A 19590-nucleotide genomic window follows, 5' to 3' on the forward strand; every position below is an offset into this window, starting at 1 on the left:
GTCCATCGCAGGGCAACACAGAGACACACAGGACAAACAGCCACGCACACACTCATTCACGCCTAAGGGGAATATAGAGAAACCAATTAACCTAACAGTTATGTTTTTCGACTGTGGGGGAAGCTGGAGTACCTGGAGAGAACCCACAAATGTGGGGAGAACATGCAAACTCCATGCAGAAAGACCCCTGGCCGGGAGTGGAATCCAGGACCAACGTGCAGCCCATATAATATATTTGCTGAAATGTTGGACTTACTGACACTGATTGTCTGATTAAATCCAGGGTTTCTTCATCCCGTATAAGAAATAAGACAATCGATTATCGCTTGTTGGCTGTTTGGACAGAGATTACGTGTCTCATTTCTTGCTTTTACAGAAGGAAGATGAGAACAAGCAGCGGAACCAGTCTGAATCCAGTCTAATGAAACAAGTCAGTCCCTCAGAGCCAAGAGATCTAAATGTACAAAGCCAGAATCAGCAGACTCAGGTCTCACAACTGGATCTCAACGACAACTACAACAACAAATCCTCGTCAACATCGACAAAGTCCGAATCGGGCCAAAGCCAGACTCAGACAACCTTCTCTCACCTCTCCCCATCTGTTGAATCCTGTGGTGCCCCTCGGCTCGAGAGGAAGCTCAGCATAGAGATTAAAAAGGTGCCGTTGCAGGAAGGACCTCGTAGCTTCGACACTTCCTCCTCCATGGGAGGCAACAATTCAACTAACAGTAGCTCCATGCTGCAAAGAAGCCACGCCTTCAAAGCCCGTTCTGCTCAAACCCTGCTGACGTCGAGCTCTTCACTGTCGGAGGACTCCGGCACGGAGGGAGGAGCAGGCGGATGTGCGGAGGGCCACTCTGACGAGGGCGTCCTAATCAGACCAAACCACCTTCCTGTGACGAGTGAAGACAAGGACAAGACACAAGAAATGAAATCTGGCCACGCAGCATGGACACATTCCTGCAACAGCCCAGAAAAACCTTTTCCCAAGACCTCCTCTTCCTCCTCTTCCTCAGACAGAGCCGCTCCATCCTCCTCCTCCTCGTTCCACATATCCTCCTCCTCATCATCATCCTCCTCCTCCTCTACTCCTGTCAGGACTGCCCTCAGTTTCACCAACCCCCTGCACTCTGATAACTCAGATGAGGAGGGGAATGAGGAGATACCCGAGGTGAAGGAGAGTTATCATAAAAACATCTCCACCGCCACAGCCACTGTGACCGCCTTGCCTCGCCTCGAAGACCATCAGTCGGTCAGAAAGGTGCTGCCCCTGTCAATCGCTGGGCAGACCACCCCATCACCCTCTGCAAGCCCTGCAAGTACGTCAAACGGCTGCCTGGTTTCACCATCTAATCCCTCTCCTAACTGAATTTATTACATCTTGACAGCCTGTCCTTTTTTCCTTCTCCACATGCAGTAGTTCATTTTCTATGTCAGCAACACATCAGACAGACCAGAGGAGCAATGACAAGTTATACAGTGACTTCATATCCCTTGAACACATTCTCACAATTTAACTATAAGCTTCCGTTTATTTCATAAGGATTTTGTGTTACAGATTAACTCAAGTCGGTGCATAATTACTGAGTGGAAGGAAAATATTTTTACAAACAAATATCTGAAGGTGAAGTGTGCATTTCTCACTTTAATTATAGCTGTGAGTCTCTACCAGGGGTGCGCATAAGAAACTGGGATATGGCAAAGTGGCTCAACCTCAGTCAGATTGGACAGAAAGTATTTATGAGCAGCGATTTACAGGTCTTGCAACAGATGCTCTACCAGATTTAGCACTGAACTTTGTCAAGGTCATTTTAAAATATGAATATGCTTAAATCTAAGCTAGTCCCTTTGTAGCCTCCAACAGCATTTTTTTCCTGTTGTATTTAGCTTCATCTTTCTTCACATTTACTCACAACACCTTCCCTGTCCATGCTGATGAAAAGCCTCCCAACAGCATCATGCTGCCCCCACCGTGTTGGTTTTCTGCCACACAACAGTTTTTCGTGTAGGTCAGAAAGTTTGTATTTAACCCGTTCCACATTGAAATGTTTTTTCGAAAGTGGATTTCGACATAAAATTATAAAAAATTCAATTATTATTACTCTGTTCTTGTTATAATAATAAAAGCCACGTATCATTTTCCTTCCACTTCACAGTTATGCACTACTTTGTGTTGGAGTTTGTGTTTCAGTTGCTACGCAATGCGGAAAAATTCACGGGTTGGTTTTTGCAAGGCCCTGAAAAATGTCAACAGAACCTCTTTTAAGTAAATTGAAGAGGAAAAATATCATGAGACACTCAGGAAACTCACAAGAAGATGGACCAGTGTCTAGCACTCAGATATAACTCCGCATGACTTTTTACTAATTGGTTTGGTTTGCAAAGAATGCTACAAACATTCGCAGCCAAACATCTGTCAAAACCTCTTCCTCTTCCACCCTGTCTGTGTTTGTCCAAGTGATTGGGTTTGGGAATGAGAGAAATCCTGCGGTTGTGTGTGAACTGTATGCATGTTGGATGGCTAAGGATCACTGCATGACTTTGATTGGTGTCACATTTGTGCACGGACGGGCCTCCACTTGAACGAGTGTGACTACAGAATGTGGATTTAGTATTTTTGGTCAAGTGAAGGCTGAAACTCCTCATGATCTTTTGGTAATTTTCTAAATTTTAGGATTCTGGTTTGTGGTGCTGGAGTTGTGTTTTCTCGCTGTTGTTACGAGGACTAATGTGGTTCAACATTTTGGCTTGCTTCGCTTTCTGGCACTCATTTCAGCAGTGGTAGTTTTATTTACCACTGGCTAATGGCTGCTGTTTGATTGTTGCGATGATTTAATGGCTGCTTGTTGGTGAGGCGCACTGAGCAACCTGCTGCATTGAGGCGGTTGGACAACTGAGAGCTGGTGGTGGCTGCTTGTTTTGTTGGCTGTTAGGAGCGACGCACTGAACCCTTATTTAGGTGCACAACGCGCATGGTAAAAGCTTCATGGCTGCAACAAGACAAACTGCACATCATAATTGAGTTCATGTTTATAAAGCACTAACAATGGTTATTTTAAATAGAGATGCTCTGATCAGGCTTTTCAGGGTCGTTACCTTCAGGTTTGCTTGAGACCTGATCAGCAAATTTAGTTTTTTTCCCCCTGAAGTACTGTAACACAAGTAGAAGATTTTAATTCACCAGAAAATGAAGGAGTTACAACATTTTTTCCACTTCTGCACCAAGGCAAAAATTTTAACCTAAACCTACCCTAACCTGCTTTTATTTTTAGTACTCTCTTATAGATTAAAAATTATGCAAAAACTTAGTTTAATGTCATTTAATAAATAAGGAAACGATCAGATTTTTCCATATTAGACCCGCTGCTCAGAATCGATGGAGGGAACGTTGGCCGGGTCCAATCTCTGTTTGCTGCATCTCTAGTTTTAAATCAAGAACAATGTTAAAAGATGGCACATCTAAATGTAAATGCAAAAAAAAAAAAAGCTTTATAAATGTAATTAAACTCTTTAGTATAAATGCCGAAGAACCAACAGGAGCTGAATATAATGTCCATTTTATTTTTATTTGAAATTATGCTTGTTTACTTTTCTTTAGAATGAACAGGTGCAGAATAAATGATTTATTTTATTCTGCTATTCACTTATTATAACACAACCTTCTCAAGAAGAGGCACCAAGTCAGATAAATCTGTAAAATAAAGATTTGATACATTTTGGATTAGAGGGAAACATAAAGTACAATAATCACAAGACATAACTAATGACATAACAACAATCATTATAATAATTTGAAGTGTGGCTACATTTTAAGTTATGTCTAAAGGGTAAAGCTAGTTTTTTAAGCCGCAGGTTTTCTAAAATGACTTTAAACCTCTATTTCTATCTGAACAGGCAGATTCAAGATTCATTTACCATTACATCCGCAATAGTAACTATAAGTTATTGTAAATGTTGATCCTGCTCCATTGGACATATGCTTAATATTTTTTTAAACTTTCAGTTATGCAATTTTATCAAAAATTGCGATTTGCAAATTACTATTGAATACATTTCTTAATGGAAGAAACTTGTCCTCCTAGAATCCTACATTTATTTATTTTTTGTCAATCATTTTATTTATGGAAATCCACTTTATGATGTAAATACACCTGGAGTATGTAGATTATATTATGTTTAATGTAGTTGTTTCCACATTGTTACAGTTCAGTTGTGTTAAAGCTGTTGCTTTAGTTACTGGTGTGGACATGCAACTGTTTAGGCCCTCTAAATGGACTATTAACATCTTTGACCTAGCATAATAACGAACTGAGCTGTGTTTTTCTATATTAAAGTAATTAAAGGCAGATTTTTATATGTATTTTCATGTTGCATAGAGTTGCATTCAACCCAGGATGACACTAATTCTACTAAGTATCCTTTATTAAGCCAAAACTACATGCTTTTCCATACTTTTGAAAAAGTATACTTTTCTCTGTTTGAAAATAGGAAATCGAGGTTCTTTAAACCTGAAACAAATTTTATATAGCAGGGTTTTCAAAAGGATCATATATTTTTCATGATGCTAGACAAATTTTGTTAAGTAAGAATTAAGGCAAAAATTGTTCTGTGGATCGTAAAGGTTCTTCAATGCTGCCCTGAAGTATTTAGATGTTCTCATTTTTATAAAAAGATCAAGTTTGAGTCGACCTGAGACAAATATGTTTAAAAAGCACATTTAAAAATTCTTGCGCCACAGCATTTGAGACTCATTCTTTATCAAATAACCCAGCTGGAGTCTAGGGATCTAGAAAACATATTCCTTAAAAAGTAATATAAAAGACAGACAAATAAATACATGAATATAATTTCACGTTTACATCATGTGTAGGCGTAAAACTTATAACTGCCGTTGTTAAAGCTTCAAAAACAGAAATGGTGATATAGATAAAGAAGGAGGTACTCCCTGTACTATACTGGAAATAAGAGCAAGTTCCAAATGACGACATTGTTTTCACTTCTTCTTCTGTCTGTTTTCGGCCAGTTGTTAACTTTGCCTCTCGTTTGCCCTCTGACCTCCTAACCCAGACTGCTGGGACAGCGACGACTCCCCTCCCCCCCTCCCTGAGAGAACCCCTGAGTCCTTCATGCTGGCCACAGGTGCGTTTGCATTGGTCACCATCTGCAGGTGGGCCTCAAGTGATGTAGATTCACTGGGTTGCCTCCATGCTGTCGGCCGTCTTCTCCAAAGGTGGATTTCCCTGTGACGCTGAAAAACAAAGAAGAGAGGAGATGTGTTTAACAAAGATCCAACTGGTTGGCTGAGGCTTTGTCTATTTGGGTTGAAGGTGTTCTGTGGTTGATTTTTTTTTTTTACTAAGTTAATGTTCTGATCGTAACCCATCAGCTGTTGTTGTTTGATTTGATTTTTCTAGCTTTCTGATGCTCTTCTATTCAAATAAAAATATGTTAAAATAATCTCCCATGCTGGAGTTCATGTGGTAAGAATAGTGTCGCTTTTACTAGAGGCTTTACCAGCATCGCAACACTAGAGGGCAGCAGAGACCACAAGTCCCGCGTATTCAGCTACTGAAACCTTTTTTAGATTTTATCACCTTACAACCACAATTTTATATATTTTACTGGGATTTTATGTGATTTTCTGCTGCACAGTGTTTTAGATTAAAAAGTTAGCCTTTGGTCAACATTGTTTGAGTTATGCATCATTTTGTGTTGTTCCTATGACATAAAATCCCAATAAAATACGTTGAAGCTTGTGATTATGATGAGAAAAAGCATGGAAAAAAATGTAAGCGGTGTGAACAGCTATCCGAAACAAAGAATATAAAACCTGAGGCAGTCTTGGAGATGAAAGTTTAGGATTTCCTCTCTTTTGGGGTTGCTAAAGTGTGATTCTGAAAGCAGTATGAGTGCATGACAGCTTGTACATTTTTCTCTCAACGTTTCCATGTCCGTGTTTTGATTCGTCTTTGTAACTGACTGATTGTCTTACTCTCTCTCAGATCCTCTGGAGGTGAGAACATCAGCCTCAGCTGAATGGAGCTGCTCACAAAAAGGTACAAACACTTTGGTCAGCCTGGACTCTCTCTTTGCTCCTCAGTGTTTACAGAAATGATGATCTTAGTTGATCTTATCCCAGATTCGTGCTTACAGTTGTGAGCAGAGAAGGAAATAGACCTTCAAAGCTTCCACGCATTAGCCGGCGTGCAATAATAGTGATAGCGGTAGTCAGGGGCAGCTGTTAGAGTAAGACAGTAAGTAAAACAGATAAAGAAGAGGGAGATAAAACAACTCTGCAGAGAGGGGCAATAAAAATGAGTGCTGTGAGGATTGTTTAATGATTGTTAGTGGCAATTTACTGCTCCAGTGGTTTTGGTGCAAGTCTGCAGCGTCATCTAAAGGGAATAACTGTTTCACTTGGGAGTATTTTTACTGAGAGCGTATTTAATTTTTGTTTAATTTTAACAAAATCACAAGACTTGTTTCAGGTAAGGAAGGTTTTAAAGTCCCAAACCAATGCTGAGGTATTTGCTTCATACTGGAGATTTTGCTTCACAGCCTTTGGTGTCTGAGCCTGTTTTTGCCATTTTTGGATATTTTCGATTTTGCCTTCATAAACCAAATACAAAATGTTTACCCAATAAATGTTCGGTTGCCCTACTTTTATGCACAACTCTACCTATATGGTATAATAATTATTTTCTACCTTAACCTACATTGTGAACATAATGGGCCCAAATATATGCAGAAATGTGCATCTTGATTGAACAAAAATACAAATTATTACAGTAAAATCTCAAACTTGCCACATGAACTGTGTTGGAACTAGAAAAAAGTAATTATAGGTTGCAAATATGACTAGAGAAAGGTCAAACTGAAATATAATGAAACTATATGAACATTTCTCAAAACAATTGTATATTCTAAGGCGTTTTTATCTTGTCACCTGCAGCTCTTCAAAAGACACATAACTAAAGAAAACCACTAGGATAATCACTGGATCCATCTTTGTGAAGTGATCACATGAGTGTTTTCTCTTTAGATAAAGGGTTAATAAAAGGCTAAATATTGACACATCTCCATATTTACAGCTTCCATCTGTTTCCAGCTTGTCTATTTTTGAGCTCCCACCTGGTCCACATCATAACTCTGGTAGAACCATGACATAAAGCTAGTATCAGCTGATTCAGCTGACGCATATTATTTAAACAACTGCAAGACCTGCCCATTTCCTCCAATCGAACAGAATCAGGTTGACGTTGGCACCTTTCCTCTCTGTTTGATTTGACCTGTTATTAATTTGTCTCCTAACCAATACAGGTTCCAGGAAATTATGCCTGGAAGAACTTACCGAAACAAAAACTGTTCTTCTGCTTCATAAACCTAGCTTCTTCCTTAGAACGTCATAATGTTTAAAGACTAGCGTTTCAGCTGCTCTCTACGCTGCTCTTCCCGACTCCATCAGCACAGTTTGACACAACATAGTGCAGAGCAGGTTACATGACAGACAGATTGGAAGCTGCAGCAGCCAATACAGTCTCTCTTTCACTGTGAATGTCATTGTAAAGGGTACAATATAAGTGGATTGTTAAGGAAAACAATTCATTAGATCAACAAAATTATGTGTGAAAACCTCTGCAAGTCAAGCATATGAAAGCAGGTTAACACTGTGGGTGCAGCTGACATAAAACAAACAGTACAACAAGAAAAGGTATTAGGAGTTAAGTGGTCAGGCAGTCCTATGTTATCCTTTAGAAATGCATAGCTTGGACCTCAACCGATAATTGAGATTTGATCAGCACATCTCTAGTTTCATTAAAATTATGTTCAAAAGCCAGACTCCTTATCTGTATTCATCATCTTTCATGTGAGAAAAGAAACTACATCCACAAAAGCACGAGGATTGCCATTATATTTATTTATTGTTTTAATACCTAATTATGTTAGGTATTTTGAAATATCTCCAAACTAGACTAATACGAGTAAACTCCTCATAATATTTTTATATGCAGCTTTCAAATAATCTGTCTTGTTTTCTATGTTCAGATGTTTCTGATGGTGCTAAGACATCTCCAGTTGTATCTGTGTCAGATGGCAGCCCAGCAGGAGTTAGCCAAGTAGACCTGGGTGGGTAAGTCTGCGCTCATCCTTCTTTAAAGCTGGGTATTATTTTATATGTTTGGTACTTCAGTGGACTTACTCATATTCCTGCATTTTGTGATTTTTTTTTTTTTTTTTTTTCGTGTAATATTCTTGGATTGTATGTGTTGCACAACCACAAAGTAATCCAGAATTATAAAGAATTTTTTGAGAGATTTTTGTTTTTATAAATAAAAATATAAAATCACATACTCCTAAATAGAACGCAGTGCAACTAATTGCCCTCAGAAGCAACCTATAATGGTTTAGATAAATTATAATAATGTTTTAGGACGGCCAAGCCAAAGTTCAGACCTAAATCAAATGGAAAATATTTTGTCAAAAGCTTAAAATTTGTGTTCAGAGGCTCTCCATCCAATCTGACTCAGCTATTTTGCAGAGAATAATCTTGGAGTCTCTAGCAGTCGATTTAACCAGATTTGTAGCTGTAAATTCAGCGAGCTGTTATTCTACAAAGTGTTGACACATTCGTCCTGAAAATACATGCAAACCACTTTAGATTTTTATGTGCAAAACAATTTGGAAACCGTGCATCGTTTTTCTTTAGCATCAAAACTAAGTACTACTTTGTGTTGGTCTGTCACTTACAATTTCAGTAAAATGGCTGAAGTTTGTTGTTCGAATGTAACAAAACATGAAAAGGTTCAAGAGGTTTGAATACTTTTGCAGAACGCTAGCTAGGAAAAAGAATAGTTGCATATTTGCAGAAAATGTTGCTGACAGACATATTTTTAACGTGTGGAATTGCCTTTGCTGCAGGGAAATCTAGCTTTGGACTGCATGTGCAGGAAATATTTGGCTTTAAGATAAGGCAGGATGGAGGGAAACTTCTGGATGTTATTTATTCCATCCAAAGAAAAGCAAACCCAGCTAAGATCCTTTCTCTTTTCAGGGTTCGGTAACCGCTGCCTTCAGCCCAAAGGCCCTCAAGATCCCCCTGTGGAGTGGACATGATGGAACGATCCATCCACCATCAGCGTCTTTCCTTATCAGGATATGGACTCTTGACTGGTTGACCCAAAACGCAGGCTGACACACAGAAAACAAAAGAAGCTGGTTTAGAGACTTTTATTCCTGAGATTTTCCTCCTCACATTGTTGACCTGACTGTAGTTGCTGACCTGGGATCTCTTTTAGTAAAAGGGTTAAGGATATCTTTTGTGGGGCTGGGGGGATTAATAGTGGGCGAAAAGAAGAACCATGTTTCCTCTATGACTCTTCGAAACATAACGCTTTTTTTTTTTTTTTTACACTAAATGAAGAGTGATCTAAGAGTGACTCCTAAAATTGTTTCAAGCCAAATGAGAAGAAAGCGACATTAACAGGAAAAGCTGGAGAGTTGGGAAGCAGATTTCTGTCCCCGAGGTGGTTTTGCTGCCTCCTGCTGAGCGAACAATCTTCAAAGCGAACTTAGATAATCTTGTACTCATGATGCAACCTTTTCAGTTGGGTATGCAGAGGTTGTCTGGGTACTTTCTCTGACTTCTTTTGTATTTCTGTCTCTCTATGTCTCTTCTTTCTGGTGCTACTTCATAAAAGATCAACAGATACTGGTGTGTTGTAGCTACTGAGTTCCCATCATTCAATGACATTTCTGTTGGGTTCTATTTTCCATTTTTATTCCCTTTTGTATATGCTAACAGGATTTGGTAATTACTGTGTTGAAAAATGACTCCCGTTCAGCTTCTTTCAGAGAGTTTGATTTTTTTTTTCCCTAAATATGCCGTGAAGTCACCAATTGGTGATTATTAGTTTTCATTTGATTAAAGATTTTTCCTACAGTGTCTCAGAAACACAAGTACAGAAATTGCTTTTTCTTTGCTGAATATGTTGCACCAATTGGCCTGACAGCACAACCTAATTATGCAGCTGAAGGCAGGGATATAAAAATGGAGCTTTGGGTTGCAAAATCGACGGGAATTAATCAGTTTCAAAGAATTGTGTTTAAGACAGTAGAACATTTAAAATAAGCCATTTGTAAAATTGAAAGATCCATTATTTATTTATTATGACTTAAAATCTGAAAATCTTTTTTTTTTTTTTTTTGGTCTGGGGACATCAAGGATAAATTGCCAAACTCTTTGGCATAACGACTCTGACTCTAACCATCGGGACCATGACAGAAGACAGACCGTCCCGGTCCTTCATTTTCATTTTTCTTCCCCTTTGAGTTTCTGCCTTTTTTTGGTCTTTATGGAATTTACAACCACCCCCCTGGTAAAGATGTGTCAAAAGCCTAAAAAGAAATGAATATTTAATTGCAGAAGCATAATCCTAGATTTTTCCTTAAAAATATCTGGAATGAATTCATATTAATAGAAAACCTTTTAGTTGTTTTGCACAGGATCCAAGGATCTTCGGAAGAGAAACATGCAAACAGCATCACAGATCCACCACTGTACTTTACAGTATGCATAAAATGCTTGGAAATGCCTAATATTAGTGCTGTCCTGACCAGAATGCACAGCTTCAGTTAAAGTCCCTGTACAGGATTACTATTTAGGAGTTAATAGCAACTCTTAATTGGTACCAATAATCATCCCTTAAAATGCATTTGCTGAAATTATATGTTGGATTTTTCAAACATTTTTCTCTGTAAGAAATTCTGTTTCTCCAATAAAAGACAAATATTTTATTTCCACTGTTATTTTTATTATTTGCATTACTTGAACACTTTTTCCACATCTTCACCAGGGGTGCCCGTAGCTCTGGCCAGAACTGTGCGTGTTACTGTTTTAGCTTCCCTTCACCTTCACCGTACATCTCAGCATTTCAGTCTGGGTGTTACACTTGAAACACTCGAAACTGGGATTTGACAGAAATATTGAACCTCCAGCTGCTCTTCTATCCTAATCAAGTTATCCTTTCTTTGACGACTCCCTACACCCCCATATATACACACACACACACATCACACCTGCCTCTGTATCCATGAGGTAGCGATCCTATAGGACACCAGGAGCAGCTATAAAGACCAAGCTGTACTGTTCTTAATAACATCTCCTTTTTTAGCAACAGTGACCACATAATATATGCATAATTTTTTCTATATAAATAAAGAGCTGTACAGCGCTGTTTAGATATATAATGTTTCAAGTTTCTTTTTGCTATCCTTTAACTATTTGTCTTAACATAAGATGTAAGAAAGTCAGTGCATGGTGATGATTTCTTCCCATAGATAATATAAATTATTTTGCTATCTTTTTTGTTTTTCCTTATGGCGAACATTTTCAGGGTTTGGTTTTTATTGTTTTCGAGCTTTATGGTTAGTAAATGTTTGAATTGGTGAGCAGAGCAGAAAGCACAGACTGCCTCCTGGGCCTCAATGATGACTACAGTGGGCTTTGAATAAGATTGTATTAATAATAATATTAATGATGGAAATAATTATTGTTTTTGTAAATGATATTTTGAAAGTTATTTTTGTACACTCAGTTGTTTGTGGCGTCCACAGCTCCACACATGCTCACTCAGCCTCTCCACCTTATAAAATCACCTTTTTTCACTTATTTTGTGCCCTAACATTTTTTATCCTGCAGTCTTTGCGTTTAATTTTTTGTCAAAGCTGTGATACTTATCGCTTCAGTTAAGCAGCTCTAAGCTGTTTGCGATCCAACACGACAAAGAAAGCCACCAACAGGAGAAACGAGCTATTTAACTGCATAGTTTCCTCTTTCATCAGTTTCTCTCCACTCAATCATTCATGTAAACCTCGAACTCAGAAAGGAGCCCACCTGTGCCTTTAAAAGAGACCACCTCCTCTCCTCCCAAACCTCTCCTCCAATCATCATTAGACTAAAGTGCGAGATGATTCGCTGCCTCCCCCTCCTGCTCCACCATAACACAAAAAAAAAAATCACACACAGACACACTCCAAATGTTTGTATGTTGCAGAAATCAATCAGTAAAGATGAAACTAAAGTAAACATGTTCCTGTTTGTGTTTCTGTATTCATGCATGTGACAGATGGATGGCAAAAAATTTAAAATGCAGACGAGATAAGCTTTTAATAATTCACCCTGATTTATGAAGTTACCATCCTGTGTCGTCATAAAATCAATTTATCATTTTTACTGTCTAAACAACTATGGTAAAAAGAAAATTAAGAATGTATTCCTTTATATCAAAGATAACAATTTATTAAGAAATAAGGGACTGTTTATGGTTGACATAAATTCTGATTTTTATGATTCTTTTTCATTTGCAACATCTAATAACCTTCAGTAAAAACACCACAGTTTCATGTTTTTTTACATTAAAATTTAAAACAAAAATATACAATGTGGTCCAACTGCTTTTAAAAGAGCCAACAGCTGCTAAAATAATTAGTTAGAAAAATGTTGGTTATTTCATGTATTTTATTTTAATTTTGAAACACATTTTAGCAAAAGTGTTCAGTGAACACCAACAAAGTTTTGTAGTATTCTTTAGAGCATATTGTGTAGAATATTACAGGTTTTATTGTTCAGCTCTTTATTAAGTAAATATAGAAGTATGTATATTATTGTTTAGTAAGTATATCAAGCTGACATTAGCTGGCTAATTAGACTATCTGCTCTGGTTGCCAGCCTGCACTCTGCAGCTTAACAGACCGTAGCTTAATAATTTTAGTTTCAAAACAGACTTACCTCAACAAGTGATAGTTGGTGCTCCTTTTCTTTCCATGTTTTGTTCTGTAAGAGAGATTAAAGCATAGCTAATGCACTCACTGACTAAAGATCAGGGTTTTAAGCTAGACTAGGGGTACTTAAACTGGATGTGGTTCATATGCCATACAGACCCATAATGTTTGCTTATTTTTGCAAACAAAATAGAAGTATCATGGTTAATAGTTAATGTGGTATAATATATTTTAAAACTCAAAGTATTAATTGTGATAAAGAACTGATCTAAATTTTTCCAGTTATTACAGAAACAGGAAATACAACTAGTCTGTAGAAATACGGAAAATCTTCATTTAACTCTCTTATATGTGTACGCAGAAACAACTCGCACTAATGCGACAACTGCTGCAGGTGATACAATCACCCACCAGTGCCATACACAGAGATCATTATAGAGAAACATTTGTTTCCTTCTCTCACCTCAAGGGACACCACAGGCAGACACTTGTGCTGCAATTACTTACCGATGCTCACAAGCAGTCTATACTTGATTTGGCTTAATTACACAAGCATGAATACCACTTTTAATGTGTGACAATGAAAGCAGAGGTGGTCTTTTTCCAGTCCTCTTAGATCATAATTATGGAAATCATGACCTCTTAGTGTAAAACAATGGGCCTCTGATCCACATGCCTGTTTCTTTAGAGCCTAGACTACTTGCTAATAGATGATCCATCTTTTTTTGTGCATTAAGCCAGAAGGAACTGTAAATCCTGCTGAAACACACAAAAAGAAGAAAAATTACTTTGTATAAATTAAAGACATGTAATTTAGATTTAAATGAGCTAAATTGAAGGGTCTGTAACTTTGTGTTTAAGGGCAGGGAATTAATTAGATGTTAATTGCATATTTCATCAGGAGTTCAGAAACCATTAACACTTCCAAATTATGGTCATAACATACATTAGAGATAAGGAGGTGTGCTCCAAATGCATTGCTTAAACATTGATCTGTATAGCTGACTGATTGAGAATAATTCATAAAGCTATTATAATAATTTTACACAGCCTTGTCCAAATGTGCATTCTTGGGCACCAAATATAGGTTGAATTGTGTGCATAACTTAAGCAATGTCACCATTCCCTCTGGAATCAATTTTTTTTTTCTCACAGAGTTATGCAGCACCATGCAAAAGTATTCATATCCCTTGAACTTCTTTTACCGTTAATCTAAAAAATGCATTTTATTTAAAGATATCAAATTAAAGGGGTCTGAAAGTCGCCTGCTTAGTAAACCGTACACTTGTGTGTAGTTTAATCTTTATTTAGCATAAATACAGCTGTCCTGTGAAGGTCTCAGAGGTATGTTAGAGAACATGGGTCCACAAACGGTGTCACTTTCTTTTCCACTACCGTGTGTTTGTCGGATAAAATCCCAATAAAAGACATTGAGGTTTGTTGATGGGGTGGGGGAAATTCTTGAAGAATGATGCAAGCCCTTGTGCATGGAAACGTCTCTGGTTGCACAATATGAATTTTAAATGTTATAAATGTAGCCAAGTGGCTGCCTTAACTGGGCCACCTCAGTTTCCCCAATGAGCATTTTAACACGTTATGTAATGGCCTTATAAATATAACCAGCTACAGCTGAGTGTGTGAGCTGTAGCAGCAGGATGCACTGCCATCTGAAGACGCCGCAAGCCATTTCAGCTCTGTTTGAAACTATGTATAAAATTTAGAACATATGGGAGATGCTAAATTTCAATTGGAGTAACACCGGTTTTCACCTCTGGTTTGCATCATATGATGATCTAATCTGCACCTCTCAATGCTGGGAAGGTTTAATGGTAATGTCGGGCTGTTTGCTTGACAGGTTTGGTTCTTTTAAATTGAAGAAAATGTTTTCATTCCAATAAATCAGAGTGTAAACAAAGTTAGAGGATTTACAACCTCGGATAATAGAAAGTGAGAGTGATGAGCTCATTGCTGTATATATTAGAGAGCAAGCTTATCTCTTTAATTACAATAATGGGAGGAGACAAATTTAGTTTCAAAACAGTCATACTAGATTAAAGCCATTGAAGAGTAATGCACTGAATCAGAAAAGGGATGGTTGTCAAAAATTATCTTCTTGAACTCAATACCTATTGGTAGTGGTTGGCATCTATTCAGAAAAAAAAGCTATCCAAACCACCTGGACCCTTTGTGAAAAAGTCATTGCCCCCCAACTTGTTGTGCCACCTTAGGTGTTAACAATTGCCATCAAGCGTTTGCTGTAACTGGGAAAAAGTCAAATTAATGTCAAGGAATTTTTTCGACCCAATATGCTTTGCAAAATTGATTTATTATAGCCACACCAGAGGGTTTTCAAGCATAAACAACCTGTTTAAGATCCTTCCACAGCATCTCAGTCGGATTTAAGTATGGGCTTTGACTAGGCCGCTCCAAAACCTTGATTTAGGTTTTTTTTTTAACTATTCAGAGGTGGATGAGCTTTTGTGCTTTAATTTATCTTGCTGCATAACCAAAGTGCATTTCAGCCTAAGGCCAAGGACTGAGAGCCAAACATTCTCCTTTAGTATTTTCTAATATAGAGTTGAATTTTGATTTAATGAATTATGGCATGCTCTCCAAGTCCTGAAGCAGCAAAAAAGTCAAGTTGCCTCCTACTTAAGCATTTAGGATGGGTCTTTGTAATCTTTTCGGTTAGCAATGATAACTTTTTCACATAGGCTTGGTTTTGGATAACTTTTTCTCCCTAATAAATAAGATTAAAACTAGTTATAAAAAAAAGTTTTCTACATTCATGCAATAAACTAAAATATAGTTCACTAAATGCAGTTTTAGTGTTTTTATTTTTTGAGTTGAATCAAAAATAATTATTCAGTGTTTGAGATATTTTACTTTCATTAATTATTGCTTTAGTACAGGGGTTGGACAATGAAACTGAAACACCTGGTTTTAGACCACAATAATTTATTAGTGTGGTGTAGAGCCTCCTTTTGTGGCCAATACAGCGTCAATTCGTCTTGGGAATGACATATACAAGTCCTGCACAGTGGTCAGAGGGATTTTAAGCCATTCTTCTTGCAGGATAGTGGCCAGGTCACTACGTGATACTGGTGGAGGAAAACGTTTCCTGACTCGCTCCTCCAAAGTGGCTCAATAATATTTAGATCTGGTGACTGTGCAGGCCATGGGAGATGTTCAACTTCACTTTCATGTTCATCAAACCAATCTTTCACCAGTCTTGCTGTGTGTATTGGTGCATTGTCATCCTGATACACGGCACCGCCTTCAGGATACAATGTTTGAACCATTGGATGCACATGGTCCTCAAGAATGGTTCGGTAGTCCTTGGCAGTGACGCGCCCATCTAGCACAAGTATTGGGCCAAGGGAATGCCATGATATGGCAGCCCAAACCATCACTCTGGGCATGCAACAGTCTGGGTGGTACGCTTCTTTGGGGCTTCTCCACACCGTAACTCTCCCGGATGTGGGGAAAACAGTAAAGGTGGACTCATCAGAGAACAATACATGTTTCACATTGTCCACAGCCCAAGATTTGCGCTCCTTGCACCATTGAAACCGACGTTTGGCATTGGCATGAGTGACCAAAGGTTTGGCTATAGCAGCCCGGCCGTGTATATTGACCCTGTGGAGCTCCCGACGGACAGTTCTGGTGGAAACAGGAGAGTTGAGGTGCACATTTAATTCTGCCGTGATTTGGGCAGCCGTGGTTTTATGTTTTTTGGATACAATCCGGGTTAGCACCAGAACATCCCTTTCAGACAGCTTCCTCTTGCGTCCACAGTTAATCCTGTTGGATGTGGTTTGTCCTTCTTGGTGGTATGCTTACATTACCCTGGATACCGTGGCTCTTGATACATCACAAAGACTTGCTGTCTTGGTCACAGATGCGCCAGCAAGATGTGCACCAACAATTTGTCCTCTTTTGAACTCTGGTATGTCACCCATAATGTTGTGTGCATTTCAATATTTTGAGCAAAACTGTGCTCTTACCCTGCTAATTGAACCTTCACACTCTGTTCTTACTGGTGCAATGTGCAATCAATGAAGACTGGCTACCAGGCTGGTCCAATTTAGCCATGAAACCTCCCACACTAAAATGACAGGTGTTTCAGTTTCATTGTCCAACCCCTGTATGTCTGAGGGTCCTCACTGGTATAAAAACCCCACAGAGGCCGCGTTGGTGATTTATTCAGGCTAGGCTGTCAGTCATTACTTGACCCCGCCCCCAAGCTCATACCTGTCAATCAAACCGTCGCCCCGCCCATTCACAGCCTGCTTGCCCGTCGCGGAAAAAAAAAAACAGCAGCAGCCGCGGCCGTCGGGGAAGAGAGTAAATAGAGGGAGAAGCCTCAAGATGGCTGACTCGCAGGGCTCTGTTCACCTCTCCGGAGCTTCGTCTGTTGCTACTTCTCCTTCCGCTACCGGAGTCTCGGTCAAAAACGGTCTCGGTAAGGCAACTGAGTCAAAGGAAGCCGTTGACAACCACCCGCAGTGTTCCGTAGATTTTAGCCCACCGCCACCCAAGAAGGTCCGAGTCGAGGAGAGGAGCGTTAAACCTAAGAAAGTCAGCAAGGAGGATAGGAGTAATGACAGAAACGGCAGCGGGAAAAAGAAAACCCAGCAGCTCACTAAACAGCAGAGTTGTGATAGCAACAGCAGTAGCGCGGGCTTATGGGGCTTCAGTCCGGTTAAGACGAGCGGCAGCAGCGGCAACCCGCCGGTGCCTGCTACCGGTGGATCCCATCCACTCAAAGTCTTCAAACAGAGCGATTTCTTCCTCCACAAGGCGCCTTCCTCGAAACCCAAGTGTAAAGATAAACATAAGGAAAAGGAGGGAGAGACGGGGAAAGGAGGCGGGGAAGAGAAAAAGAAACATAAACTGTTGACCTCCAATGGTGGGAATAATGTTAGTAACAGCAACGCCATTAAAGGGTTTAACAACATTTCTGCAGCGAAGAGAGAAAATGGAGATGTCCTGTTACCATCACAAGGTAGGCCATACTAAACTTATTTTTATATCTTTCTAATATCAGAACTTTCGGTTGTTTCTTATAAGTAGGGTCGAGTAGTGCCCTTTTATAGCAGCTTGGCTGATACATTCAGCCATTTGAACATGTGGCCCTTACCCAATGACTATCTGCCTTTTAATTTATCCCAGCACTCCCGTTTGTAGCTCCTGTTTAAAATCATAATTCAAAAAATCATATATAAACAAACCAAGCGCTTCTGTAATCAATATTCGTACCCCTCGGGGAATGTTTACTGAGTGTTTAGTGGTTTTTAAACTAAGTTTGATCAACGTGTCCACGGGCTAAGCGCTGCCAGCTTTTTTTTGTTTTGTCGCTCGCTCAAACGCGCGTGAACCCTCGAGCTCTAGAAAGAGCATCGGTCCGTCGCGCGACCTGGCAGTTGGAATTGTAGCCAGCCGCCCTCGTGCTGCGGCGGAATGGTTACGTAATTACGACGTACGGGTAAAATGTTACTCATTTCATTCAAAAACGGCTATTTTAGTGAAACTGAAACATGTCGGAATAGTGAGAGAGTCTTCAATGTGGACACAGAAACTGTCCTGAGTTCTTTCTTTTTTACGTTTCTTTGCTATATTTTGGTTTCAAGTTGTGAATGGAGAACTACACGCTCGTTCTGTCAAAACAATATGACAGCCGCCCGCCATTATAGGCTAAGTGTTGTTTTGGTAGTGCACCACGCCCCCCTCAGTAACCTCAGGCTGTAAGAAGGAACAGTCGGACGGCGTCCTGGGCTTGCTAAAGGTGGAAAAATTACGTTCAGAAATTGTAATTATAATTTGTTTTACCTTAATCACGTTTACTGTCATAGTCTTGTTATTACGATTTAACTCTGTTAGGTAAATTCTGTGAGGCAACAATAACAATCAGAAATCATCACTTAAACTATTTCATTTTATTTTTTTGCTTTAATCCTTTTATGACTAAATCATTGCATAATTAGCATTGGAAAGTGATTTTATTTTTATATTAAAGCCTTATCTTTATTTTTACATATTTATTGACATTGACGATTTTAACTGAAAGCAAGAAGCTCCATGCACGAGAAGCGTTAGCATTTATCTGCACACTACCTTTTTAAAAGTATTATATTTTGGGTCTGAGTGCTCAAATTAAAATATTTATTGCAATTTTATTGTTGTATATTTTGATAGACAATATCGATTGCAATTAATTTACAAACCAATCTCCTTGAGCTTCTGTATCTTGATCACTAACATCTATATCAGTGTTTTCAACCCTGCTCCTCAGAGCCCACCGTCCATCATGTTTTATATGTATCTCAGCTCCAGCACACCTGATTCAAATCACTGCATTACATCCTTGGCATGCCATGAAGTTCTGCAGAAGCCTGTTAATCACCTATGCATGTAGGTCAGGTCTGTGGAAGCTACGAAGCATCTGAAACATGCAGGATAGTGAGCCCTGAGGACTAGGGTTGAGAAACCTTGATCTATACCGAGTGTGGGCATAAAAGGCTGTAAAAGGGCAAGGAAGCAGTCTATTGCAATTGCGACATTGCACACATTGAAATTGCTATGACGATTCAAAGTTTGTATATTGGGCAGCTTTACTATATTTTGAGTGGTTGAATGCCAAAGTACAAGTATTCACATGCATTGAACCTTTCCACATTTATTCAAGTTATAACCAGTACATCTGTGTTAATAGTGACTGCACATTGTAGTTTAGGTTTAGTCATAGTTTTTTGAAAATGTGTAGTTTGGTTTTAGTCACAGTTTATTTACCTGTTGTCCCTTTAGTTT

General features: G+C 38.9%; 2 protein-coding genes and 1 long non-coding RNA gene across 5 annotated transcripts in view; 2 read left to right on the plus strand and 1 right to left on the minus strand.

Moving 5' to 3' along the window:
- Positions 1 to 10794, plus strand: part of ptpn12 (protein tyrosine phosphatase non-receptor type 12) — a 57346-nt gene extending 46552 nt beyond the window's left edge. The window contains exons 14-18 of one of the 3 annotated variants that reach the window (XM_047389865.1): positions 377 to 1319; positions 5068 to 5139; positions 6003 to 6056; positions 8047 to 8131; positions 9053 to 10794. In XM_047389865.1, the coding sequence (XP_047245821.1) occupies positions 377 to 1319; positions 5068 to 5139; positions 6003 to 6056; positions 8047 to 8131; positions 9053 to 9062 (1164 nt within the window). In that variant the 3' untranslated portion in view covers positions 9063 to 10794. The remainder of the gene's footprint in view (positions 1 to 376; positions 1320 to 5067; positions 5140 to 6002; positions 6057 to 8046; positions 8132 to 9052) is intronic. The other 2 variants (XM_047389864.1, XM_047389866.1) reach the window with 2 other exon arrangements.
- LOC124883035 lies at positions 5116 to 17173 on the minus strand. The gene is made up of 3 exons (XR_007042070.1): positions 17035 to 17173; positions 12788 to 12832; positions 5116 to 5248 (listed from the first exon to the last, which is right to left on the minus strand). It is a non-coding gene; the product is annotated as an uncharacterized LOC124883035 (long non-coding RNA).
- The window catches only part of LOC124883032 (lysine-specific demethylase RSBN1L-like), a 37394-nt gene continuing 34619 nt past the window's right edge, over positions 16816 to 19590 (plus strand). The window contains exon 1 of the mRNA XM_047389862.1: positions 16816 to 17788. Coding sequence (XP_047245818.1) covers positions 17152 to 17788 — 637 coding nt within the window. The 5' untranslated portion in view covers positions 16816 to 17151. The remainder of the gene's footprint in view (positions 17789 to 19590) is intronic.

This window comes from Girardinichthys multiradiatus, chromosome 17 (genome assembly GCF_021462225.1).
Source record: "Girardinichthys multiradiatus isolate DD_20200921_A chromosome 17, DD_fGirMul_XY1, whole genome shotgun sequence".
NCBI lineage: Eukaryota > Metazoa > Chordata > Actinopteri > Cyprinodontiformes > Goodeidae > Girardinichthys > Girardinichthys multiradiatus.